This window comes from Mycena indigotica, assembly GCF_014461135.1.
Source record: "Mycena indigotica strain 171206Taipei chromosome Unknown Mind.scaff0012, whole genome shotgun sequence".
Lineage (NCBI taxonomy): Eukaryota > Fungi > Basidiomycota > Agaricomycetes > Agaricales > Mycenaceae > Mycena > Mycena indigotica.
Genome location: NW_023503011.1, coordinates 1274292 through 1290925, shown reverse-complemented (window position 1 = coordinate 1290925; position 16634 = coordinate 1274292). Strand labels below are relative to the sequence as shown.

At 49.4% G+C, this 16634-nt stretch overlaps 2 protein-coding genes across 2 annotated transcripts; both read left to right on the top strand.

Moving 5' to 3' along the window:
- Positions 1-2271: 2271 nt before the first annotated feature.
- Positions 2272-3485, top strand: MIND_01235200 (uncharacterized protein; the record flags this gene model as incomplete). The annotated part of the gene is made up of 2 exons (XM_037368847.1): positions 2272-2688; positions 2739-3485. Exons 1-2 carry the CDS (start codon positions 2290-2292, stop codon positions 3483-3485), a joined length of 1146 nt encoding a protein of 381 aa, XP_037214815.1. The 5' UTR covers positions 2272-2289.
- Positions 3486-15561: 12076 nt separating this feature from the next.
- MIND_01235100 (uncharacterized protein) lies at positions 15562-15888 on the top strand (the record flags this gene model as incomplete). The annotated part of the gene is made up of 1 exon (XM_037368846.1): positions 15562-15888. One exon carries the CDS (start codon positions 15562-15564, stop codon positions 15886-15888), a length of 327 nt encoding a protein of 108 aa, XP_037214814.1.
- Positions 15889-16634: the final 746 nt, after the last annotated feature.

The window sequence follows — 16634 nt, the reverse complement described above, 5'->3', positions numbered from 1 at the left end:
CACCCTCGATATAGCCGCCATCGTGACCTTCTGTTAGCACCCTATCTCATCGCTGTCATGGCCCCGTTAACGCTTCGCATCTCCGGAGCACGGGCTTCGAACCTCCTGTTGTCGTTTGAAGCTGCCGGCATACCCAAAACACCCGGCAGATGCGAGCGGTTGGGACGGCGTTTCGCTGTCAAGGCCACGGATCCGAGAAAAGTGGGAGAAGACAATAAAGGACGGCGGCAGGAGGGAGACGCTAGAGGGGTTCCGTGAAGAGCGGCAGCACTTGTTCCGAGTCGTAGGTGCCGTGCAAAGACCGGAAACACCTGCGAGAGCTTGAATATAGTGTGATCTATGCTTGCGGAGTCTGGACTTGGCCAAGATCCTGGCAACGAATCCGCGGGGCATAGTGTCGGATTCGAGTTACAGCAGAGTAAGCGAGAGGGGGAGAGACATAGGTCTTGGGAGGTATTGGGCAACTCGATGCGCTACGCGCATGGGCGGCACGGCATTCAGTGGGGCGGCTTGAAGTTGACGTGGCAAAGAAAGGTAAATGTCTGTTTCTGTGTTTGAGGGACATGTTGTTCAGACGATGGAGCCGGGTGAGTGGCTTTACAGTGGGCTTGGACAGCGTCAGTTCGACGTGGCAGAATGTCAAGCATCGTCCGACCAGCCTTCGCAAGAGAGTCTTGTGTTACATAACGTTGGGGCCAGAGCGCTAGCGCCAGCCGGCTTGTCTCTCGCTGGTTGCGCAAACCTTCAAGTTCGGCCGGCAGATCCCGCGGATCTCGGAAATGCGGATTGTCGGCAAAACGACTGGTGTTCCGCCGTGCTTCTTGCTGATATGAGCGACCGCGACGGCAATCCCGCGAGACGCGTCAAACCTAGGGATGCGCCGAGACACTTGCGTTACCGACATCTAGCTTGCAGCAAAGATTTTGCACCGGTGATGCCTCCATCTTCACATCGGTCGTCTTGCTTGTGTTTATGTCCATCGTCCCTGCGCGATTGCTACAGGGATTCAATCTTGAGTGTTTGCTGATGTGTAGCCCAGATCATGATCGCTCACCATATATATAGTGGGCGGCCAACGCAGAGTGGTCTCCAGCCGTGCTCGACTTCCCGCCACCCTCCTTGCCTTCAACCCCCAGCCTTCAACTTCTACTACCGCGTTCAGCGTCCTCTTGTTCCTCTTCTTGTGGCGTCGTCTTTATCAACCCGACGTTTGCGCTGACTGGAGCTTAGCATCGATATCTTTGCTGCAAAATGAAGTTCTTCACTTTCGCCGTCGCCGCGCTTGCGTCCTTCGCCTCGCTCGCGACTGCTGCCCCGATTCCTTCGGACGTTGTCGCAGAGAGCCTGTCCATTGAGCTTGATGCTCGTTGGTCTGGCCTCGAGGCGCGTGCCGCCCTCAAAGTGCCCACTCCCCAGGAGTTCATCAACAAGGGCCTTATTAAGGCACCCAGGAAAGACAAGGTCCGTTGTTGCTCCCACCTCTGTCTGCATATCTGACATGTTGCAGGCGTTTTTCTGGACTGGCTCCCAGGTCCAAGCGACCGATGCTCGCCGGCTACGCTCTGTCGCGCTCGACGTCGCCGCGAAAAACGACTTCGACATTGTCGGGGAGATGCTCTCTGATGACGCCCTGCGACTAATCAACGGTCCGAATGCGCCGGTTACGAAACTCACCGCTGTTGAGGCAAACAAGTTCGTCGAAGACTTCTGGGACAACGCCAGCGCCGCATTCGCAGAGCTCACCACGGGCCGCGTCACCATTATGATGGAGGGCGACCCCAAGACTGGCCCTGCACCAGAGGCCAGCAGCGTCTTCCAGCGCATCGAGCGGCCCATCCTCGAGCAGCGCGCCAGCTTTGGTGTCAAGGCCGTTACTGGCGCAGATCGCATCGGCCGCGACTTCCAGACGACCAAGCTCCGCGTGCCGTTCAGGCTCTAGATGACGCAACGCAAAAGATGCCCCTGTCTCTACTTTTAATCATTTTTATCTATAGCCGTGTTAGTTACTTACTTCGGGAGGCCGGGACGCCGCAGTGCAGCCGTTCTTTAATGATATAAACTCTTTTTTACTATGCTTTATCGCCATCCGTTGGAGGACTGATCATGGTCGTCAGTAATCTCTCGTCAGTAAGTATGGTTGCTTGCGCACCTGACATCCCCCAGTCCACCCATCTTCCCCGAGAAAGGAGGAGCTTTTGACGCGCGACATGATGGAGCAGAAGCAAAAGCCGTCATGTGTGACGTGGCGTGGCAGTGCAAAAGATTCACACTTCTCTGCGGCTTACCACCATGTCCTCTCTATCGCTCACCTCTCTCGAGTCCCAACCGGCGACCGATGCTGGAATTACCGCGCTCACAGTACACATCCCTTTCGCGTCCGACGCCCCCGACCGCCACCTCGCGGCATACCAGGCGCTCAAAGCTGCCCGGGGCATCGCCGCCAACGAAAACTACACCGAAGAGTGTGCGGCGCTGGCACTGGAAGCTTATCTGGACCCCGCTCTCACTGAACAGCGTCACCTGTGGCGCGAGCGTGTGCTGGCGCTGACGAAGAGCGTTGTCGACAAGAACGCGGCGAGTCTGAAACATGTGGAGAACATTTTGCCGAGCGAGGGTGTTTTGGAACTAGTGGATTTTACGCAGGCATTGGAGGGGCTTGAAGCTCTGGAGTCTCTGAGCGTGCAATGGGTGCGCATTTTCATTTGTCGGACATGCCACATAAATTCACCAGTTGTCAGCCGCTCCGAGGAACACTTCCGACTACGATCCTGCTCAACGCCGACCTCTCCTCTTCCACTGCCCTCGCACCCATAACGGAGAGTTATAACGAATTTCAAAGAGGATTGACTGGCCTGCTCGCCAAACACGCTGCTACGCTGCGCTCGCTCCGGCTCTCCCTTCCACATAAGGCCTCGGCCGCTCTAACCTTCTCCCCTTCCCTCATTCCCACGCTCCCCAATCTCCACATTCTTGACCTCACCCACTCTTCGCCGCCCATCCCCGCTCTTACGACCCTCCTCTCGTCCCCAGCTGTCCCTGCCCTCCGCCACCTCATACTCGACCATGGCGCAGAAATCCCGCTCTCTGACTTTGACGACGAAGACGAATTCGAAGAAGACATACAAGAGCAAAAATCGTGGGCCGCTCTCGGAACGTGCATCGCCGCCCGCCAGACCCCATTGCGTTCGCTCTGCGCCGCTCTACACGACGCGCGTGCCTCAAGCTGGCCCGTCGGCGTGCGTATGACGCCAGACTCTCTCCGGTCCGCGCTTGCTGCGGACGTAGGTAACCTCGTGCTGTGCACCGCTTGGCCTGGGTTGCAACCGGACAGTGAGCAGGAAGGCAAGGCGGATTTGTACAGCCATGCCGAGGGCTGTGGACATCTCGCATATGGAAATGAGTGGAAGCCAGTCACAGGGCTGTGGTCGGCCAGTAGCGAGCAGGGCCGCGCGATGGGCGTGTTGAAGGGAAGTGTGTGGTACTGAGACGCATGCGACAGGAAGCGGAATTAAATGATTGAATAAGTGTATTATTCTCGTGTACAATGACTAATAATGAATGCCTATCTGCAATCTTGTTTCGGTCAAGGCTTGGACCTAGGCCTGCAACTTATCCACCACGGCTGATGCTGCAGAGCTTTCCCAAACCTATCAAATGGAGATTCACCATCGAACGGGGAATATATCGGCTAAAAACTCTCCCTTTGATATGAAGGCCCTCCTGTCAGCCAGAATCAGTCAGATATCTCAATAACAAGACCCTTGTTGCGGTGCTGTCACTTCTATGGCCGCGGTGCCAGGGCTAGGTTTGTTTGTTTGTTTGTAATGGTTGAGAGGAACAGCCCGAACAGGCACTCCACCCAACTAAATCTCCATGTGCTGATCAACCACGACTCATTGCTAACAGTCTATCAAAATTCATCTCGCTGCATGCTCCCACTTGATGGTTTGCATAAACAATGCCAATCTGTCACAGAGTCTATCTAATCCATATCTGTTGTCAAAATTCACATATTAATCGCGGCACTAGATATGAACCTGAGATTCCCAACTGCCCACTCAACCGATCCCTTATCCATGCAGGACGTGCTAGCCATTGTTGACGATAATGACCCCCGGATACGGTATCATGGGGGTTGGTTAATATCAGGTGCCCATAAAGAGTTTGCACAAACTACACATTGTGCAACCACAGTTGGGTCAACAGCATCCTTCATATGGGCAATATACTGTAACATTAATAAACAACATCTTCAGGAAAATGACATACATAATTTTGAGACAACTTCAATTATTGACAACTTTTTTTTTGATACAAGTGGCACTTATATCAAGACAACTTTACACCACATCAGGACAACTTTTATATAGGACAACTTAGGTTGAGGACAACTTGGCAAAGGTATTAGACAACTTAGAAAGTGACTGATTTAAGGCAAGGGTAACTTTTCTGGCAGGTGGGTATAACTTTCCCTTGACCTAAGACAACTATTTTTAGTCAATTTTCAGTTCAAGGACAACAACTCATTTCTCTCAGTCAAGTTGGACCAAAAGACAAATTAGTGATTGCTTACTGAATAAGTATCAGGCAAAACTGATTTTTTGACAAGATATACTGGGAGAGAGATTGCTCTACATAGGGCTTCACAGGTTCTGGTAGAATGAAGTGGCTAATAGAACAGCCTGACTATAAACATCTATGTCATGGTTTCCATCCTCTGCATCCAAGTCAAAATCTCATAGAGGTTATTGAGAAAAATACCAGCACTTTATTCCTTCTCAATTATAAGGAAACACTGCCAAATTACATATATTTCTGTTTTTCATACCAAAATAAATTTAAGATGTATTGGCAATACGCAAGTCAAGTTGTGTCAGGATGGTCACCACATGGCATTACATGTGGCATCATTAGTCAGCATTTGCGCAGCCTGTGAAACTAAGTTGTACCTGCCCCAATGAAGCTGCATCTTGTATTTCCAAACTTGTACTTTGATTATTTAAAGTTGGCTTGTTCCAGAATCAGAGTTGTACCTTGTCTGTGCCGAGTTGTCCTTAGCCCAAGTTGTTCCAGATAGAAGGTGCCTTGTCAGAATACTAAGTTGCCCACAAGTGCCAATTACTTGTTTAATAAAATTTTGAAGTTGTCTTGAAATTACCTATGTTTTTATTTCAAACTTGTTGTTTATTAATGTTACAGTATATTGCCCATACCTTCACATTTACTGGTGTGTACTAGCAGCTCTCCAATACACCAATATCCCTCACAATACACAGGCAATGCTATTGAAGTGTATGGCATGACCACAACCAATTCAACTGCTGCAGCACTAAGTATTGGCCTGGATGGACAAAATAATCAAGTTGTTCGGGCTTCACTTTCCACCTCATTGACAACATACCACAACCTGCTTTATACCTCCGGCACCCTCAATAGCACTGGCCTGCACACACTGTTAATCACCCAGACAGCACTTGATCCCCAGATTGGCTGTATTCTCTGGCTCGATTACTTATCTTATTTATACACCAAGAGAGACTGGCAGCAATGATGATGTATACTTCCTGGATGATGATGACCCAAGCATCATATATTCATCAGCATGGACAACATTCAGTGGAGAGCAGTACATGATGCAGACATTGCACACAACTCTGAGCAAAGGGGCCCAGATGACTGTGCCTTTTCAGGGTGTGTCCTTTGAGCTCTAATATTTTATTCTTGTTACATCTGTACATTTAGGTTGTGGAATGTCATACTTTGGGTCAATTAAATCTGCAAACTAAGGCAATCTGTCAGTGTCTCTCGATGGTGCTGCACCAATCTTCATTATGCCATCCACACTATCGAGTATTATACAGATGTGACAACACACAGGAAAACAGATGCGACACATGTCACGTCTGGCTCTAACAAAGATGTCGCATCTGTTCGAGCCAAGCCAGACGCGACACGGCGATCTACGCCGCATTTGTTTTTGCGCTGTGCAGCGAGCGCATGGCGCTGAACAGCTGTGACTAGCGTGACAATTTTCTTTTTGCTTTTGCTCCCCACCATCCCCAGCACCCAGCACCCAAAACCGACGCGACGCGACCCGCCCCCAATGCCGCCCCCGATGCGCTCACCCGAAGATCAGGCGCTCGTTGACAGCCTGCCATACGCGGTCTTGATGAGCTTCCGTGATTCTGTACATACATCCATCAACGCGTGTCCCAGACGCTGATGCGTCTTCCTTAGCTCTTATGTGGAACCAAATGTATTGTGAGTAATACTAAAACTAGTACCCACCCATCGTCGCTCGGCGAAGTCACGCGGGTGCACGATCTAATCGCCCCAGGGAACATTGTAAGGTTGTTGGTGGCGGGGAGCGCAATGGCCCCGCCTGACGTACCACTCGGAGGAATGCCTTTACGCACACCACCGCCCGGCCAAACCGCGGCACGGTCCGATAGGCGGTGGTAGTGTGGGACTCGGGGAAAGCTCTTGATGGCTCCGGACACCCAAGGTCTCCTTCATCGCCGCTACCCAATACCCACTAAAACTCCGCTCTCCCTGGTCCAATCTTGAGGGAGATAGTCCTCGCTATCCAGCGTTCCAGCCCACGTCCGCAGCACGAGGGATTTGCGCACGGCTCTCGAGCTGTATTTCGCCCTGTTTGTTAACAGCCGGTCGATTGTTAGTCTGCGGTTGATCATTTCCCTCCACCTATTGCGAATCTCGGGTGTTGAGGGCTGTTTTTCGTTGATGACCCGTTCGTTTCGTATACGCCATATCAGGTGTGCGGACTCAGAAATTACGATCCGGAATAGCCTTGATATTCCAGGGCCGTTTCTAGGTTGTGCGGCTTTCTTTTTCATCAAGCCACAGGCCATGATTTCGCCGGAGGAGTGGTTTGATTAATGGGGCGCCTGTCTTCCGCTCCCAGAGCTCGCTGACGAGTTTCCAGATTTCTTCTTGTCCCGGTGCATCGCAGCTCGTTAAGATGTGGCCCATGGTTTCTTCGCACTGGCAAGTTTTACATATGGCTCTGTCTTCGAAGCCGTTGAAGTTCTTCCAGTGGTTCCCCAGTACATATCCCTTGTGGATGACCAGCCACAGGAACTGTCGTATGTTCCTCGAGATGTCTTTATGGCGAATGGATTTCCAGATTTGCGATGGAGAGGGGACACTGCCGCCGTCAAGTTCTGCTGCATCTTGGGCAAATATAAGGTTAGTGTTTGTGTCCCTGCGGTCCAGCGCCTCCTGGATCCGCGGCTTTTCTGCTTCGATTGCTTTAATTGCTTGGTAGGCTGTCGCTTGCGTCATAGACTTGAGTTTAGCTCCGGGAAGGAGGAGCTCGGGTGGGATTGTCGTGTCGATACTCGGCGCGTTGTCTTTCCATCTTCCCTCATCCGCCAACCGGTCTGCTTCTTCGTTCCTGTGAACGCCGCTATGGCCTTTCACCCATTTGAGTAGCGTTGGGGCTTTCCTTTTCCTGATTCTCGCGCTTATTGTCCTCAGCAGGTCACCGTTTGTGCTTCGCATGAACCCCTTGTCTTCCCACCTCTGGAGGTGTTTGGTCATTCCTTCGACAAGATACCTTGAGTCGGACAGGATTTTGAGAAGGACATCGCTTGGGTTGCGCTCGATAGTCTCCTTTGCTGCCAGGAGTTCTGCGGTCTGGTTAGATGGTTGGAGCTCATCGGGGACACGTATGGTCATGTTCCGCACATCGTTTAGGCCATAATACGCTCCAGCGCCAGCTCTGGCATTTGCGTGGCCGTTGTTTGTGGCGGATCCGTCGGTGTATACCACCACGGCTTCTTCATCAGGCTCGGGTTCCTGCTTGGTGTTTGGTGGGGATGTGGCGCTCGACAGGCCATTTGTGTAGATGCAGAAGGCATCTGCAATTTCTCCGTGCGTGGTCACTCTTGTATTAAAGAGTAATTCACCTTCCGCTAGGTTGACTTCCACTGCCTCGCCTTCCCAGTCTTCCGGTTGGGGGCGGAGGGGATTCCATTTGTCCTCGAGGCTGTCGAGGAGGCGCTTGGCCTTGGCGAAACACTTGTGTGGGTTCTCACAGTTCGGGCAGTTCTCGCGGATTTCATTGCAGTTCTCACAGGTGCAGTTGTATCGTGGTCGGTGTCCCTCAAGATTCAGGGCTCGTGCCATGTTTTCTGCCTCCGCGACTCGCAAGATACGGAGCAATGCGGTGGTGTTCTTCATCCAACGACTGGTAACAAACTAACCCGTGGCTTCGGTACGTCTGAAGCAGTGGCCTTCTTTTTGTACCTTGACTCATTCATAGCACACACCCATATCATCAACGGAGTTGCTCGTGACGGCAACGCTGTCCATTATCCCTGTTATGCCCACCGAACCATATTTGTCCCGGTTAATCCTGCTATCCGAAAAGCTCTCGTCGTCCATTCCGGCACTCCACACACGCACATTTTTCCCGCATTTACAAAGAAGACCCACGAGATAACAACGGCTGACGAGAACTGTGTGAATGCTGCTGGAGTGACTAGAGCGACACCAGTGAAGGTCGATGCTGGTATGTTTCGAGTCTCTTGCTCCTCTGAATTTGCACTGATTCGTCTTTAGCTGCATCAACATTGCTCATTCTGGATGGTAAAACCCCAGCACTCTTTGCCCCCGCCCTCCAGTCCAAAGTCCTCAAGAACAAGATCGTTCGAGAGGTAAAAAAGAAGGCTTTCCCCATGGGTCTTGGTATCGAAGGTAAGCGCACTCGGAACCCTGTTAGTGTTCCTTTCTGACTTACTGTGTTCGCAGGCGCTCTTCACCTCCACCAACAAGACATTGAACGACCAGCAAGCGAGCGCTACGTTCATCGACTCACCACAAGTGGTAGCAACGGCACCATCATCCTCACCGCAGTGGCCGATCTACTGAAGCTGCTCGACGATGCAAGTGTCAACAGCTTTGAGGCCGATACGACGTTCAAACGTGTCGTCGGAGAGTTTAATGAATGGGAAGTCGTGATATTTTATAAGCCTTTGAATCGTGGTAAGTTGCGGTCTCTTGTTTAGCTTTAAGAAGCGCACTGAGCTAACATTTTCCCAGCCCTCACAATCGTGCGAGCATATGTTAATCGTGCATCTGCGGACTTCTTTGAGCGTGTCTTTGATGAGCTTTGCTCTCTTAAGCTCGAGCTCACCGGCAAGCCTATCCCATTCAAGGTTTTTATCCCCGGTGGTAATCTTCTGGTGTTCAACTCCGACATGGAGTCAGCCCAAATTCTTGGTGCTGCCCGTTCATTCCTCAAGACTAATATCGAAGCCTATAGCGGCATTCCTTCAACAGCTGCGCCTGAGATTGTTGCCCCACAGTTCATTAAACTCTGTGTCACCCACGCAAACACTGCAGGCAATGGAGCATATTCCGCCCTGGAATATGTTGAGAATATTATGAATATTACAGGCTGTATTCATTCTATTTTCTAGGCCGGAATATGACAGGAATATCCGTGGAATATTCTTAATTTTCTCACCATCTGTCATGTATATGACAGCCTGGAAAATGTTAAGCATATCCGTGGAATATTCTCAATATGCCTCATCACACCGGATTTGGTAAAATATCCCTTGAAGTAGAAACTGTGCTAGATTCTGGTAGAATCTAGAACCAAATCAACCTATGGAGATTTGCCCAAAATATACATTTTTGAAACTGAGAATGATTTTAGTCAAATATATACTAGTTTTAGGCAGTCTGAGATGAAAACTATCTATGGGACTGAAACTATGCCTGAAATGGTTGATATCTGTGCACATATATTTGGTCATGATATTACGCACATCAAATGTGGCGAAACTGACAGTGAAACAAAGGATTTCACTGACAGTTTCAGCACAGATGATAAAAAGGAAATCAGCAGTGGAGAAATGCACATAGATTCTCTTTGTTTCTATTTACATTTCTCCACTGCTGAAACTGTAGATTTACAGTACAATGAAATCATGGTTGAAATCTCAAATTTATTCATGCCAGAAATTGTGATTAAAACTGTCAGTATATACATTGGAGAAATTGTAAGAGATATTGTATGTATATCAGTGACTTGAGGGTCAACCCTCAAGTTAACCCTCAAGTCAACCTCAAGGGTCTGATCTCCGGGTAGACCCTACAAGTTCAGTCTCCAGCTACATATTTAAATACATAATTAGCATGAATGGGATAACAACTTTGTAATGACTTTACACAAACTTTCTAATAAATGTTACCAGATTGTAGGGACCCTTAATACATGTTACTATTCATATGCTTCAAGGTCAATGGTTGAGTCAGAAAATGCAAATTACTGACCCAACCCTGAGTTTTCAAAACAGTGGTAGGGTCATATCTTAATGAGTTCTTATCCATTCCTAACATGTTATATATGAGCAGGAAGGTGTTCAATTGGCCTATAAACTGGTATTCAACATAAAGTTCATTGTATACAAAACCACAGACTTTATTACAAAATACATTTTGACTATTAGATTGTTAACCCAATTACTTGATGGTTTCTAGGCTGTTCATCAAAAGTTGGATATGGTCAGAAAGGTATTTCCAAATTCTACAAACTTGATTTCAACCCTGATATGGTTGATTACAAAACCACAGACTTTCACTACAAGTCAAGGTTTATTGAATTGACTTCAAAATCCAAAGTCAACCAAATGACTCCATATTGCACATAGTAGTAGAGCTTCATTGATTGAGTAAGTGTTCAGTTCAAACCTATTCAAAATTTATAATAGTTGACTCACAAAAGGTGAAATACTTCCAAAATATTAGCTTTATTAGTTTAGGGCTAGCCTGGCTCAAATAGTATTAACACTATATTGTTGTGAATTTCCCCTTCCTGTTCACTGCTTACCACTTGTATGATAGAGCACAGGTACAGGTCTGGGTCTGTTTAACTTGACTCAGACCCTGACCCTGACCCTGACCCTGACCCTGACCTTGACCCTGACTGTCAGGGTTCAAATTGGGCTATGCAAGACTCCTCTTGAGGAACAAGTGCCCGGAACAGAATAGATGAATTGTCAGGCCCACAAGTATGGCGGGCAGGTTCAAATCAAACTAAAAGGGCCTGTTAAAGTCAGTGTTGGGTCTGACACATCTTTCTTGGTCACATGCTTTCTATGTGTGCATTCCCCCCTATTAGGGTGTCTGTTCCTGTCATTACATACTGTGTGTTGCGGGCCTTCTGTGTGTTGCGGGCCTTCGGTGGCCTGATACCAGTGCTGGAGAGGACAGGCCTTACACTTTGAACTTGAATGCGCGTTCGTAGGGTTGAGCACAGGTCCGGGTCTCAGAAGGCTGACCCTGACCCTGACCCTGACTAACCCTGACTCTTCTGGATATGAGTCCAACCGGGTCTGGCACCCACGGGTTGCAGACAGGGAAGCAGAAGATGTATTTGGAACAATAATTTCAACATAATATACATTTTGCTATATGATATTGGCTCAGATATAGTATATGTAGCCTATTCCTCAAGAATTTAAGGATATTGAATACAATCTACTCATATGTCATATGTCACTTGAGTGACTTGAGTGACATCTGATTTTTTTTGTCTCTTAAAAAGTCATAAAATCATATTTAGATAGGAAATTATTAAATCACAAAAACTCAATGAGCATATGCCTGTAACCCTTGTGTAACACCTCTCTACCAAACATCAATGATAGCCACTCTTGCCACCAGCTCAGCCCTAGGGTCCGTCTGGACCTGCGGGTCAAATCTGGGGTTGAACAGCCAGATTCAGAAGTTGGTGGGGTAGAGCATGGGTCAGGGTCTCAGGGTCAGAGTCAGGGTTAGTATACCCTGACCCTGACTCTGATTATAACAAACCCTACCTGACTTGTACTCTACCCTCATCTTGTACATATAGATATGCATATGATGAATGAGGTTAGTATATACCTCTCTCAGTTCCTTTGTGCATTCTAACATGAAACCCTGCCACTTCAACCCCCCACTCATGCTTTCTAGAAAAGAGTAAAATGTGGACAATGAAGAGGACCAGGATGGAACACAAGAAGGCTCATAAATACTAATTGTAGTATATAATAATGATTGTTTGAGCTTTTTGAATTGTATCAAATATGACATGAGGGTTAACCTAGATCAAGTCAACCTTACCCAGTAGGGTCAGGGTTAGGTAGGATCAGTGTCACAGATAAGACCTGGCCTGTCCTCTCTGGCACTGGTATCAGGCCACCAAGGGCCCATAACACACAGGATGTGATGACAGGAACAGACACCACAGTAGAGGGAAATGTATATGTGGGAAGCACATGACCAGGAAAGATGTGTTGGGCCTGCGCTGAGCCCAACTTGCAGCATGAAGGAACAGGAATTTCTGACTCAACCATTGACCTTGAAGCATATGAATAGTAACATGTATTAAGGGTCCCTACAATCTGGTAACATTTATTAGAAAGTTTGTGTAAAGTCAGTACAAAGTTGTTATCCCATTCATGCTAATTATGTATTTAAATATGTAGCTGGAGACTGAACTTGTAGGGTCTACCCGGAGATCAGACCCTTGAGGTTGACTTGAGGGTTAACTTGAGGGTTGACCCTCAAGTCACTGATATACATACAATATCTCTTACAATTTCTCCAATGTATATACTGACAGTTTTAATCACAATTTCTGGCATGAATAAATTTGAGATTTCAACCATGATTTCATTGTACTGTAAATCTACAGTTTCAGCAGTGGAGAAATGTAAATAGAAACAAAGAGAATCTATGTGCATTTCTCCACTGCTGATTTCCTTTTTATCATCTGTGCTGAAACTGTCAGTGAAATCCTTTGTTTCACTGTCAGTTTCGCCACATTTGATGTGCGTAATATCATGACCAAATATATGTGCACAGATATCAACCATTTCAGGCATAGTTTCAGTCCCATAGATAGTTTTCATCTCAGACTGCCTAAAACTAGTATATATTTGACTAAAATCATTCTCAGTTTCAAAAATGTATATTTTGGGCAAATCTCCATAGGTTGATTTGGTTCTAGATTCTACCAGAATCTAGCACAGTTTCTACTTCAAGGGATATTTTACCAAATCCGGTGTGCATGTTTTCTTTCAATATTCCGGCCTGGAATATATCACATGTTCCAGGCTGGAATATTGTGATCAGATTCTGAGACTATCATTGATTGGGATTCTGATTGGGATTCTATAAAACTGTGATATACCACTAGATAATTACATGCTGGCCAGCAGGTATCATGACAAATCACCTCACTCGCACATATAGCTTATCCCTCATAACAAAGGCTTGCTGGCTAAGACTCATTACTTTTTTCTCTTGCATTATAATATTTACATACAGGCATACATTAAGTGCCCGCGTCCACAGTCTACCTCACCAATCATTTCCTTCCTCGTGAACGTCGGCGCCGCCAGAACCGGTCTGCCGGGACCGGGCCGGCGACAAGCAAGTGGAGCTTGGTCTCGACAACCGTGTTGGTAGTAACCTTGATAGCCAATCTCGGCCATGACACTGACTGCCCTCGTTGTAGAGGAACATTGCTTGGTCAGTGCTGTCGGTAAGGTCCGAAATGGACTAATAAAATGTCAGCATCATAAACTCTGGCCGAATAGCACTCACTTGCCGGGCTAGGTAGGAACAACGACAGCGGGTTCCAGTCCAATGCCTGAGTCCGCGTTGCCGCCTCCGACCACTTGGCAACTAGTCAACAAAGGATGTCAACAAGCCATGCACCTTTGCAACTCAGAAAGAGCCGATGCACAAGCCGAATATATCACTGGGACAGGTTTATGTAACACTGGCAAACAAAGAATTAGCGGCAGCCCACCGATAGCAACGAGGACCTGCAGAGTCTTTGGCGTGCACGTGCATAACGCGGGCCGGCCGATCGATCGACTACACGCCAATCCTCCAGAAGTGCGGCTCATTCGTGTGGAGTTTGCGGCAGCGTGCAGCACACGGCATCTGCGTTGCGTCAAGCCTGAGATCGATTGGGCCAGCGGGAGATGGCGGGTCGGCGGGCACAATGGTGAGCCGGAGGCTGTGCAACTGCTGATGGTACTGCTGAGCGAAATGATGTCCGTGCTCGCTTTAAGATGGGCATTGGAGAAGAACGACACTGTGCGTGACTTCTTTTTCGGGAGCGGGACCTGTTGGCCGACAGGAAGCAGCGCCAGTGGAGGAAGAAGCCACCGAAGTAGCAGAGAAAGCCGACCCAAGAAAGCCGACCCAGAAGTCTCGATGTGGGCGGGACGGCTTTGTGTGTCGTGTTCTGAATCATGGCCAGTGTCTAAGGTCTTGGCCAGGCTCGGTTGTTTAGGGTTAACAATGTTAGCCCTGATGCTAGCAAGTCGCCCTTTAAGACCGCGTTAGTGTCGAGCTTGGCATCATAGCTGTTTGTGATGATGCTCCAGCTGATGCCGACGTGGCTGCCTCTGCTCATGTTGCCAACAGTGATAAGGACGAGAGAGCAAGGGAGAAGTCGTCTCGACTTAGACGGCGTTCGGCTCGGGTAGTCGAAGCGGGACCCAAAGAGATAGTTCAGGAAGGTGCAATGATGGCGCCTTGACTGAGCGCCGAGCGGACTAGCTTGGCGGCTGAAACCGAAGGGGAGATGATATGCCTGATGAAGAAGATGTTGAATGAGCGCTATGGGTTGACGATGACGAGCCAGCTCTGTGAAGTGGAATTCGGAGCGGGGCAGAAATACCATTATTGGTCTGCGAAGAAGAAGAAGTCGCCGGAGAGGGTCGATTACTGGGGATTAGAGAGGAGCGCGAGTTGTTGTTCGTGGTCGTTGTGGGGCCACCTCGCAAGCCCCCGACTCGGAATCCACTGCGAAGGCAACAATGTGCGACTACTGGGACAACACCACTGTTGGCGAAAGCGACCTCGAACCCACGTGTCAATCGTGCAAACCGCAAGCGGCCGAAGCCGTCAGGGAGGGAATTCTGGTTGTCGAGGTAAGCATTTTTCGCAGCTGGAGACTATTTGCAGAAACTTACCGTGATATTCAGCTGTTTTGGCGCAAACAGCGAGATGAAAGTTGGCGCGGAGAGGGCGGCATTGACGCGGGAGACGCAGCCGTTAAGTGGGTGCATTGGGTTGCAGCTGGCGGCAAGGCGGCTCGTTTGGCAGGCAGTAGAAGTTGGCGCCAGAGTTGCGCGACAGGCCGATGAAATGCTTACAATGAGCACCATGGCTGGTCGTTGTCGTCATCGTCATCGTCGACGGGGAAAGTGAGTGTGGAAGGGAAGAAGCAAAAGAAACAGAGCGCTGTAACGCTGTCGTGACCTGTGATATGTCTTTGTTCTTCGCGTGCGGTCAACGCGAGACATTCCAGCTGCTGCTTTGAACTGTCAAGATCTCCCACTCCGTCCTCGTCCTCGTCGACTCCGAAGACCAAGACAAGCACGTTCTCGAAACGCCATCGTCATCGCAACGAACGGGGTGTTCGTTGGAGGAAAGAAGCGGGTTGGCAGTCCATCAAGCCCCAGTTGCAGCCGGCCGCGAACAGCTGCTCCTGCTGTTGTAAGTCCAGCATCATTTCCTCTAATGCTGACTCCAACGACACATTATGTAGACGCGGCCGCCACCAACAGTACTGATGAGATGTGGTCGCCACTACCAGCGCAATTCTTGTCTTCTCACACTGTTGCAGCTGGAGCCATGCGTGCTGTTACGTTGGCTGCGCTCGTTGCTGTCTTCGCTGCGCTGGCTGTGACGAAGCCTACCCACTCCGCTAAACCTGAACACAATAATGGGCATCCTCAACGGCACCCTCGCCGTCCCCAACCCGATTTCCGTGTCCAACCTGCTTCATCGACCTTCTTCCAGCCCATGTCTGACGCGCTTGTGCCCCTCAACGCTCACTACGTATAATTCGACAACCGGCACGCTCCGGTCCGGGCGCGGTCATGGCACGGGCAATACGCCGCTCGCGCGCAGAACCCGTGTGACGTCTTCTTCGACGCGGACATCCGCACCCTCTTCAGCACCGTCCGACCCGCCATGGGCCAGACGTGGGGGCCGCACATTTCTTCTCTCGCCAGCGTCGACTTTGGGAGTGTATCGAACACGGCACAGATGCAGGAGCTGATGTTGAATGCGCATGACCTGGGGATCAAGTCGCGTTTCTAGGACATGCCCGCGTTGGTGAGCACGTGAAACATGTTCTGGGCGGCGGGCTCGGACTCGGTGAATGCGGATAACTTGGCGGCGTTGTCAAATGCGTGGGCGGTGTTTAGCGGTGTGCTTGTGCCGACGAGGTTTGACCGGGCTGGATGTGCAGAAGGCGTTGGAGCGGAAGCCTGAGGGTTTGTCTGTTGACTGGAAGAATGCAGAAGCATGAAAGAGGGCTACTGGTTGGCGGAGGCGGTTGTTGGAGGCGGTTGGTGGGGGGAGGTATGATAACTCGGGCGAGGCGGACGGCCCCCTCTTTGACCAACTCGCACAACGGTGTCTCGGACGACAACGACTTAGGCCACATTGGCAAGTCTGTACAGTGTGTTCATTAGTCCAGTATAAAAGATTGCAAAACTTACCACCAGCAATCCAGCTCTAGACATGAAGACCGTTCAAGGGTCTTGAAGCGAGGCACTATCTTGAAGTAAGTCAATAGAAGAATA